The following is a 10,268-nucleotide window of genomic DNA, read 5'->3' as shown; positions in this document are numbered from 1 at the left end:
TGGGGCAGAGGGGCCCAGGGGCCCAGAGGAGGAAATCCCCCAAGGAGAGGGGTTCATAAGGAGGCCCCAGAGTTTAAGGCAAAGAATGGGGAAGGCAAGTCAGAAGATGGGGGTCTGAGAAAGGAGGGTGTCAGTGGGAGGATGGGGCACAGGCCAGCTGATAGGTCAGGAGTTCAGGAAGGCACCCACACCTGTCAGAACTGTTCTTTATTTAGCACTTCCACGTGTGAGACAGCCTCTTCTCCCCAAACCCCTGGCTCCCCACGTACTTGCTGCCCCCATTTCACAGATGGGGAAATGGACCTCAGAGGGAGAGGTACTGGGCTTGTGGTGCTGGCCAGGACAGAAGCTGCCCCATGCCCTGGCTGGGTCAGGTAAGGCAGTCTCCAGAGCCCACGTTTCTGACCACTGCTCCATCCTGCCCCCTATGGGTGTCCAGGGATGTGGATGGGGGCCGTGGAGGCAGGGTGCCTCAGCATTCCACGCCATAGCGGTCAAAGTGGCGCAGCAACAGGCCCAGGTCAAGGTGCACAGTGCCACCAGCGGCTGTATGCAGGCGATAGCGGTCAGCCCCGCTGTAGATGGCGTCCCCATGCAGCAGCTGAGGCCCGCCACCCACGAAGGCCCGTGCCAGCTGCTCCCGCCAGCTGCCCAAGGGCCGCCAGGTGGGACAGTCCAGCTGGTGGGTGCCCGGACTGCTGGGCACGTGACAAAAGCCGTAACCTGCAAGCTGGCAGCGGCCAAAGCTATCCTGGGACCACACCTGGAAATGGAGCCGGGGCCAGCCTGCAAGACAGGAGAGAGGGGGATGGTACAGCCGGTCACTCTCTGGGCTCAGTCCTCTTCCCTGGAGTCTGCCCAGCCTCCTCTCTGGACTCCCACTCCCACACAACAGCCAATGGTTATTACTGAATCCATATTCCTCCCCTGCTCAAAACCCTTTCATGGCTCCCCAATGCCTTCAGAATAAAATCCAACCTCAACCCTCAAGGCCCTTTAGATCGAGCCTCTGCTGATTCCCTCTCTGTATCCTCTTTGTCCATGGTCCCATCTCAGGGGAGCCCAGTCCACAGCTGAGCAAGCACCTTGAGCCTTGTCCTAGACCTCTCCCCGATTCCCACCCTGTGACCCACCCTGTCCTCTCCAGGTTCAGGGACTTCTTGTCTCCTCCAATTCACCTTCCTCCTGGCATCTGGAAGCATCTTTCTCTTCCCACCAGTCCCCCAGTGTCCTAAGAATGCAGCTCAGCTCCTCAGCCTGGCAGGCAAAGACTTGGAGACCCAGCCTGATTTTACTGTCCTTTCTGAGCCCCCCTGTGGTTGGCCCTGTTCTACAAGCTGGGGGCACAGAGGTGAACAGATCAAAATTCCTGCCCTTGTGTAGCTGACATCCTAGACCATGAACATAGTAAATAAGCAAATTATAGGGTATGTCAGATGGTGATAACTGCTCTGGAGAAAAATAAAGCTAGGTAGGGTGGGGGTAGGATGCAGTTTTAGAAAGGGGATGATCAAGAACAGCTTCACTAAGAAGGAGACATGTGCGTGAATGTTTAAAGTAGGGAAGAGAGGGGGCCATGGAGACATCTAGGGAACAGCATTCCCAGCAGAGGGAACAACGTGTGAAGAGGCCCTGAGGTGGGAGCTGCCTGGTGGGACCAGTGGAGAACGTGGGGTCTGAAGAGTGAAAGGACAGTTGCCTGCCTGCCTCACCCTCCAACCCATCACCCACAAGCAGCCAGAAGGGTCTTTTAGAAGCAAAATCGGACTTGTCAGTCACCTGCTGTGGCTCCCCAGTGCCTTCAGGGGACGGCCTCAGCTCAGTGGCCTGGGATTCAAGGCCCTGCATGGCCTGTCCCCTGTCCCCTGCCACCTCGCCCCTACAGTCCTCCTGCTCTCCCTCCATCCTCCAAATGCCCTAGCTCACTTTACCCTTTGGGCTTTCCACACACCTCTCTGCCTTGATCCCTCTTCCTTCCCTCGCCTTATTGGCTCCTACTGGCCCCTCACAGCAAAGCTCAAACATCTCCTCCTCCAGGAAGCCCTCCCTGAACTCCCTGGTAGAGTCAGGAGCCTCCTCTTGGCTTCCATAGCCCTCTAGACCTCCCCATCCCATCTCTGCCTACTCTGGGCTGCTACTGTCTGGGAATAGCTCTGTCTTCCCATGGGATGGTAAACCCTGTGAGAGCAGGGCCAGGAGCTGTCTCAATCACCGACATCTCCCTGGCATCTCTCGTCATAGGGCATGTCCTCAGTAACTATTATTTATATTGTAGAAATATACGGCATATTTACCTAGGCTATTTCCTGGAATTCACTCCTCTCCAATGACCCACATTTTTCACCAGAAAAGATTGTCTGATACCCTTCCTCCCCCGCAAACTCATTTTTCCTCTGAACAGCAGAGGCGCCCTGCCTGAGGACAGCCACCAGCCCTTCCTCCCTCTCTCTCATAAACGCTCCAGCTTCCTTTTAATTGAAGATTCTCTTGGTTTTTCTCTTTGAAAGCCATCCCTCCTCTCCCCTTGGTCCCCACCTTCCCCTCTTCCCCTCACCCCTGGCCTCTGACACACTCTAGAGCCAGCCATGAGAGGCCTCAGCTCAGTCTCTCCAGGGCCAGGCCTGGCCAGGAAAGGGACCCAAAGGGCGGGGGAGCAGGGACAGGAGTTGGTGTTCTCAGTCCCATAGAGTGTTGCTAACCACCCCCCCCCCCCACCACCACCAGCTCCCCAGCCCTGTCCCCTCAGCCTGGCTCAGAGCCCAGCACGGGAACCCACCTTGGAGGCCTTTGGTGGCGAAGTGCAGGTCAATGGGGTGGGACCAGTAGGCCATGTCCCCTATTTGGGGGGTGTCCACCTGTGTTTGGCCCTCCCGTACGCCTGACAGGAGCTTCCATGCTGCCCCTACAATGAGAGCCAGGACACTAATGAGGCAGGGAAGGGTGGGAGGCAGCCATCAGGAAGGTATGCCATTGTGGCTGTAAGACCCTGTTTCTTCTAGCACTGGGGGACAGGGGATACAAAGTATGGACTCAGGAGCCAAAGGACTGGGTTCAGATCCTGGCACCACTTCTTCCTGCCTGCACACACTTGGGCAAGTTACCTTTTCTTGCCTCAGTCTCCCAATATGTCAAGTGGGTGTAATAATGCATTCCTTGTCATTTTGTGAGCAGATTAAAAGAGCTAATACACACAAAGCACTCAGAACAGTGCCTGGGGCGTAGTAAGTGCTGGATAAGTGTTGAGTATCATTTTGTCACTATTCTCACACTGCATTTAGAGGCCTAGTCCAAGGACTAAGATGGGACCAAGGATGCCCTTCCACAAAAAGCAAGAACACACTGTGAAAGGCACATAATAATACCAGTCCTACTGAGGGTGATAACAGCAAAAATGCACTGATTGCTTACCAAATGCCAGACCCTGTGCTAAGCACTTTAGTGATGAATTCATTTAATCCACCCTCTAGGACTTTTAATCCCACTCCACCCCCAGTCCAGACTCTCCCCATAGCTTACGAAGCCCTATATCTGGCCTTTGTCCCCCTTCCTGCACTCATCTCCTATCACTCTCCCCATCCCTCGCTACCTCTAGCCTCATTGATCCTATTTTTATTTCCTTTCTTACACTGGCTGTTCCCTCTGCCTAGGAAGTTCTGCTCCTGGATGTCCTCATGCCTGACTTTTATTCATCTTTCAGGGATCAACTCCAATGCCACTTTTACAGAGGGTTCTCGCTCACACTTCCATCCAAAACTAAGCCCTGTTACATTATCTCATCTAATTTGTTCTGAGTACCTGCCACCATCTGTAATCATTACACTCATTTCTTTACCTGCTTATTTATTTTATCTCCCCTTCTGTGAGCCCCAGGAGAGCAGGGATATTGCATACTACTGGATTTCCAGGACCTCAAAACCAGATCTTAGTATACAGAAGGTGCTCAAAAATGTTTGTTGGACAAATAAGTGGGCCTGGGAGGTGGGTGCTCATATAAGCCTCAGCTTACAAGGGAAGAAACAGACTCTGAGAAGGAAAGTCACTTGTCCATTTATTCCATGAACATCTATGGTGCGTCAAGCACTGTTCTCCACATCGGGTACAGCAGGACTGCAGCAGACCCAGGTGCCACCGTGAAGCTGGATTCAGACTGAGCTCGGTCAGACTGCAGAGTCCAAGCCCTTTATCTGCCTCTGAGCTCTTTATTGGACTCACTGCCCCTCCCCAGCAGTCCCCTGACCTGCTGAGTTACTGTTCTCTCTGATTCAGGCAAGGAAAGCACCAGGCCTTGAGTCCGGCTTTTCATATACAATATATCCCACTTTACAGATGAGAAAACTGAGGCTCTGAGCAGGGAAAGCACTTGCCGAGGGTCACAGGGCAGATGGAGCCCAGACTAGAAACCAAGTCTGACTCCAGAGCTGCCTCTTCATGTGCTCAGCTGGAGGACCACAATTTCCCAGGGAATCTCAACCACCACCAAGGACCCGGGGCCTGAAGAGACAAGGACAGCAAGAGCCACACTCATTTCATGTGCATTTATATGTTGGGCAACATACCCAGGGCTTTACAAACAAGACCCCATCCAACTTTTACATGAGCTGGGTAAACACTTACTGCACACTTACTAGGCCAGGTCCTCTCCTAAGTGCTGTTGCTATTCATTTAGTTCGCACAACCACCCATGAAATAAGTATTGTTGTTATTACCATTGTACAGACAGGGAAACTGAGGGAAAGACAAGTGGCCAAAGTCACATAATTAACAACTGGTTTTGAACCCAGGCAGTTTGTGCTCTTAACCTCAATACTGTGCCGCCTCTCCGCTATTAGATTTTCAGACAAGGAAACGGGCTCAGAGAGGTTAAGTTCAGAGGCCCCACTTTAATAGATGGGAGTTAGTGTTTGAGCCCAGATCTGGTGGCCCTAACCATTACACATACCACCACACTATTCTGCCTCACATGGGAGACATGCACACTGGAGCCTCTGAGGTCCTCCCTGGGCCATACGGATGGGCTTGGATGATTACCAGAACAGGTTCCTCCTTTCTCAAAGAGAATTGTGCATACAAGAGGTGGCCTTTCCTCTGAAATCTGGAATGGAAACTTCCATTTTACAGTAAGATCTCAATAAATGGAGACTGTTAAGCAAGGAATTAAGACAGGGGAGGGACCCAGGACACCCCTAAGACTGTGAATGAAGTCCAAACCATGGGGGTAAGGCTGTCTAGTGTTCTGAGGATTGGGAGTGTGTGTGGGGTCTAGCCTGTAGTCCTTAGGGGCTGTTTGTTCAGAGCTGGAGCCAGAGCCCCCAGAGATGGGATGGAAAGGGACAAGACGGGAGCATGAGACACATGGACACAGTATGGTCAGGGCCAGGAGTCCTGAGAGCTGATGGGAGATGAGGTTCAGGGACTGGGCCAGGGGGTCAAGGAAGGAGGTGGAACCCCTAGGCTGGTAGTTGGGTGGGGAATGAGCCAGGTCGGGAATACCTGTGTGGACGCCCCACTTGCAGAAGAGGCTACTTTCCGAGAAGCCGGTGGCCCCTACGATCTGCCCGATCACGTGCACTTCAGCCATAGCCCTGAGAGGGTAAAAACAGTCACAACCCTGTGAGGTCAGTGTACTATTATTTCCAACTGACAGATGAGGAAACTGAGGCCCTCCAAATAAGGAACAGTACTAGGATTGCAGTTTCGTCAAACCACTAAGTCTGGGGTCTTAATAAGATCCTAAATGCCTCTCCAGGAGAGCCCGGAAAAAAGAGGGGAATAGGGCCAGGCCCAAGAGCAGGCATCTAACTCAACAACTTCCAGCTCAGAGCAGAGGGAAGCCCCGCCCAGGGCCAGTGGCTCCGCCCCCACCAGCGCAAAGGCTCCAACTCCGCATGCGTCTTAAGAGCTGGGCGCAAAGCCCCGCCTCCAGGCGTACGCATGCGCTATGCCTACTTCAGAACCGCTAACAGAAAGCGCGAAAGCGGCATCGGGATTGGAGTTCAAGGGCCTGACCTGTCCCTCTCTCCACGGGCGCTGACTCCCCGCCTGGCTCGCGCTCTCCCGGGACCTTTCCGGCAGGGAGAGACCCGCGGCGCCGCGATCCCTCCCGGGCCGCGACCGCCTTCGTTCTCCTCGGTGGTTGCTGGGGCAACAGCAGCCTCCTCCCCTGGCCTCGCACCCACCCTGCGGGTTGCTAATTGGCCCTCGCTGTCCTCGGAGGCGGGGCTAAAATCTGATGGACGTTCTCTCCCTTCCCGCTCTCCATTTTGGGAAAAGGGTCTCTGCAGCGGTGTGGGGCGTGGCCGGGCAGCCGCCATCTGAAGCGTGGCTGAGGAAGTTTGAGCGCCAACTGTTTCTCCCAGATAACCTCTTCACAAAGTAAGCCCGTTATGCCTCACGACCTCCAAATCTCTCCCTCAACGTGGACCACGAACCAGAGGTGTGAGCCAGAACCAAGGGGGACTCTCTCTCAGCAGAGTGCATCCTCTTGCCTCATAACTAGAAAAAAAAATCCTTCCTCATTCACAGATACTCAAGAAGTTGGGGGGGGGGGGGGTTCCTTCTTTTATATTTAGAGTTCCCCAGGCTTCGTGGGACTGATAATCCAACTTCCTTCTCAGAAAAACTGCCCAGCTCTTCACGGTGCTGATTCTGAGCAAGGATGCGGGCGTGGGGGATGGGTATGAGAAATGAGGAACTGAGGCCTTCTGCAGAAAATCCGGTTCTAAAAACTGCACTCTGCCGGTAACTTGTGACTTTACATGGCTCTAGGTTTCAGTTTTCTCACCCATGTAATGGGCACCAGGAGAGTGACTGAGTCAGAGGCACTCACACATTCTGATTTCCCGGAGCGGTGCCTGAGTCCCTTATCCTCCAGCCCAGGCGAGGGGCCAGGGCTAGAAATGGGGCAAAAGTTAGTCACCCACTCAGAGTTATGGGGGTGGGGGGCAACATTTCAATAGGATAAGATTTATATAAGTGAATAATTCAATAGGGTATTTCACTGATAATTATACTTGAAAGCTACCATTTATTGAGTTATTTCTTTGTACCAGTCCCCCTGGAAACTGATTGTTTTGCATGAACGATCTCCTTTAATCCTCACAGACATCCTGACACGTAGGTAATATTATCAGCTTTATTTAAAATGAAGAAATTGGAGCAAAATTATTTGCCCTAAGCAAACTGATCGTAGTTCTGCCTGACTCTGTCTCTACACTTTATGTTCTTAACCTCTCTGCTAAAGGAATATGGAGGCTGTGTGGGGGGGTGCCATCTTGTATGCCATCACTTCTCACATCCAACCAGTTATCAAGTCCTGTCAATGCTCCTTCTTAAATATTTTTTAATTAAAAATTCTATTTATTGCCGAAACCGGTTTGGCTCAGTGGATAGAGCGTCGGCCTGCGGACTGAAGGGTCCCAGGTTCCATTCCGGTCAAGGGCATGTACCTTGGTTGCGGGCACATCCCCAGTAGGAGGTGTGCAGGAGGCAGCTGATCAATGTTTCTCTCTCATCGATGTTTCTAACTCTCTATCCCTCTCCCTTCCTCTCTGTAAAAAATCAATAAAATATATTTTAAAAAAATTTATTTATCTTTACAGAGAGAGAGAGGGAAGGTGGGGGGAGATAAATATTAATTTGTTGTTCACTTATTTGTGCATTCATTGGTTGATTTCTGCATGTGCCCTGATGGGGATAGAACCTGCAAGCAACCTTGGCACATTAGGATGATGCTCTAACCAACTGAGTTACCTGGCCAGGGCCTTAAATATTTTTCTTCAATTGGTTTCTTCTATTGGTTGATATTAGTGATTAATAAAAACTTCCCAGTTTGACTGCCTGGATTTTAGTCTTGGCTCTTCCCCTTCTGTGTGACCTTCAGTACCTCAGTTTCCTCATCTGTGATGTGAGAATGAGTGATGGTACCCATCTTGTTGGATTATTGTCAGGAGTTAATGAATGTATGAAGCTGTTTTAAAACATGTTCACAGGTTCTTTGATACTCATTCTTTCACCAGGTGGAGCCTAATTCCTCTCTCCCTTAGTATAGGCTGCACTGGGTAACTTGCTTCTAACCAATAGAATGTGGCAAAAGTGTTGCTAAGGGACTTGCAAAACTAAGCCATAAAAAGCATCCTCCTTGATCTCGCTCTGGGATAGTTTACTCTGAGAGAGGTGAGCCATCATGATGTAACAACAGTAAAGCCGTCAATGGGGAGACCAAATGCGGAGGAACTGAGGCATCCTGCCAACAACCAGCACCGTGTGAGTGACCCGTCTTGGAAACAGATCTTCCAGCCTTAGACAGATCTTCAGATGACCGCTACATCTGCCAACATGCTGACTGTAACTTCATGAGACACCCTGAACCAGAACCACTCAGCCAACCCATCGCCAGAATACTGACCTACAGAAACTATGTCAGTGACAAATAATTGTTTTCACTAAGTTTGGGGAGATAATTTGTCATCCAGCAATAGATTACTAATACAAATGCGTAATGAATTTAGGACAGTGCCTGGCACATAGGAAGGACAATAATGTTTGCTATTATTGATGATTTTTGTTGTTGTTACTGAAATGACATATTTTACACATTTTTTATAAGAAGCACACTGAATATTTATTTATGTACTTTTTAACTTTTAAAAATTTGTAGTAAAATACACCTAACAAAATTTACCATCTTAACCATTTTTAAGTGTACAGATCAAGTGGCATTAAGTGCATGCACATAATTGTGCAACTAATCTCTAGAACTATTTATCTTGCAAAATTGAAACTCTGTACCCATGAAAAAACAACCCCCTCTTCACTCTCCCCAGCCCCTGGTAACCAACCACCATTCTACTTTCTATCTCTGTGAATTTGCCTACTCTATGTGCCTCATATAAGTAGAATCATTTAGTATTTGTCCTTTTATGACTGGCTTATTTCATTTAGCCTAATGTCCTCAAAAATCATCCATGTTGTAGCACATGTCAGATTTTCCTGCCTTTTATTTTTATTGTTAAGCTTTTATTTTTAAAAAATATATCTTTACTGATTTCAGAGAGGAAGAAAAAGGGAGAGAGAAATAGAAACATCAATAACAAGAGAGAATCGTTGATCAGTTGGCTTCTGCATGATGGGGATTGAGCCCAGGCAAATGCCCCGACTACCAATCGAGCTGCGACCTCCTGGTTCATAGGTAGAGCCACAACAGCTGGGCAGATTTTCCTGCCTTTTAAAGGCTGAATAATATTCCATTGTTTATATACACTCCATTTTGTTTTACCACTCATCTGTTGATGGACACATGGATTGCTTTGACATTTTAGCTATTGTGAATAAAGCTGCTGTGAATATGGTTGTACAAATATCTCCTCAAGACCCTGTTTTCAGTTCTTTTGGGTCAATACCCAGAAGTGGAATTGCTGGGTCATATGGTAATTCTATTTTTAAAGTTTTGAGGAACTACCATACTGTTTTCCAAAGTGAGTGTACATACTGTTTTTACAGCTTGCTTTTTCATTCAGTTATGCATCTTGGGAATTTATCTATGTATATAAAGATCTAACTTTTTAAAAATAACTGTTTTGAAGTACAATATATGTACAGAAAAGTACACAAGTCATAAATGAAGAGCTGGATGAAATGTTATAAGCTGAATTCAATAGAATTCAATAGGTAACTAGAACTCGGCTGAAGAAAAGAACACGAGCAGCTCCGCAGGATGGCTGTCATACCTCTTCCAGGATGCCCCCAAGAGTAATCACTAACTGGACTTCTAACATGGGTGGATTTTGTCTGTTTTTGTACTTTATATAAATAAAACAACACAGGTCGTATTGTTTCATGTCTGCTGCCTGCCCAGTTTTTTGTTTTTTGTTTTTGTGAAATCCACTCTGTTGCATGGGGCTGTATTATTGCTGTATAGTTTTCTGTGTGTGAAGATGCTATAATTTATTTATCCATTTGTTTGTTGATGGGAATTTATCTTTTGGCAGATAGATGTTCACATCTGGTTGGAGTGGAATTGCTGGGTCATAGGATATGTTCAAGAGTTTTCCTGGAGGTTGGACAAATTTCTAGGGTCTGAGAGTTCCCCCTCCTTCACACCCTCACCAACATTTGGTGGTGGTGTTCTTTTTCATTTTAGCCATTCTGATGAGTGTATTGGAAATGCATTGTTATCTTAATTTGCATTTCTCTGATTACTATTTGAGTACCTTTATTAATGTTCATTGTTTCCTTGGCTTTCCTTTTTTTGTGAAGTTTTGAAAAAATAT

At 48.7% G+C, this 10,268-nt stretch overlaps 1 protein-coding gene across 1 annotated transcript; it reads right to left on the bottom strand.

The window, feature by feature from the left end:
• Window positions 1–194: 194 nt before the first annotated feature.
• Window positions 195–9,826, bottom strand: B9D2 (B9 domain containing 2). Its single transcript, XM_080644470.1, has 4 exons — window positions 6,007–9,826; window positions 5,491–5,582; window positions 2,777–2,902; window positions 195–786 (listed from the first exon to the last, which is right to left on the bottom strand). The coding sequence occupies exons 1-4, from the start codon at window positions 6,309–6,311 to the stop codon at window positions 473–475; spliced, it is 837 nt and encodes a 278-aa protein (XP_080500596.1). The 5' UTR covers window positions 6,312–9,826; the 3' UTR covers window positions 195–472.
• Between the last annotated feature and the right edge of the window lie 442 nt (window positions 9,827–10,268).

Source organism: Plecotus auritus, assembly GCF_963455305.1.
Source record: "Plecotus auritus genome assembly, chromosome: 10".
In the NCBI taxonomy this organism is placed as follows: Eukaryota; Metazoa; Chordata; class Mammalia; order Chiroptera; family Vespertilionidae; genus Plecotus; species Plecotus auritus.
The sequence above is the reverse complement of the archived record's forward strand: the minus strand, read 5'-3'. Positions and strand labels throughout refer to the sequence as shown.

Excerpts from the sequence above, each read along its gene's own strand:
- B9D2 (XM_080644470.1), bottom strand. The coding sequence starts at position 6,311 with ATGGCGGCTGCCCGGCCACGCCCCACACCGCTGCAGAGACCCTTTTCC. Across the intron at positions 5,583-6,006 it reads GCCCGTGGAGAGAGGGACAG|GGCTATGGCTGAAGTGCACG; the intron begins GTCAGGCCCTTG and ends TTACCCTCTCAG. Across the intron at positions 787-2,776 it reads CGCCACCAAAGGCCTCCAAG|GCTGGCCCCGGCTCCATTTC; the intron begins GTGGGTTCCCGT and ends CCTGTCTTGCAG.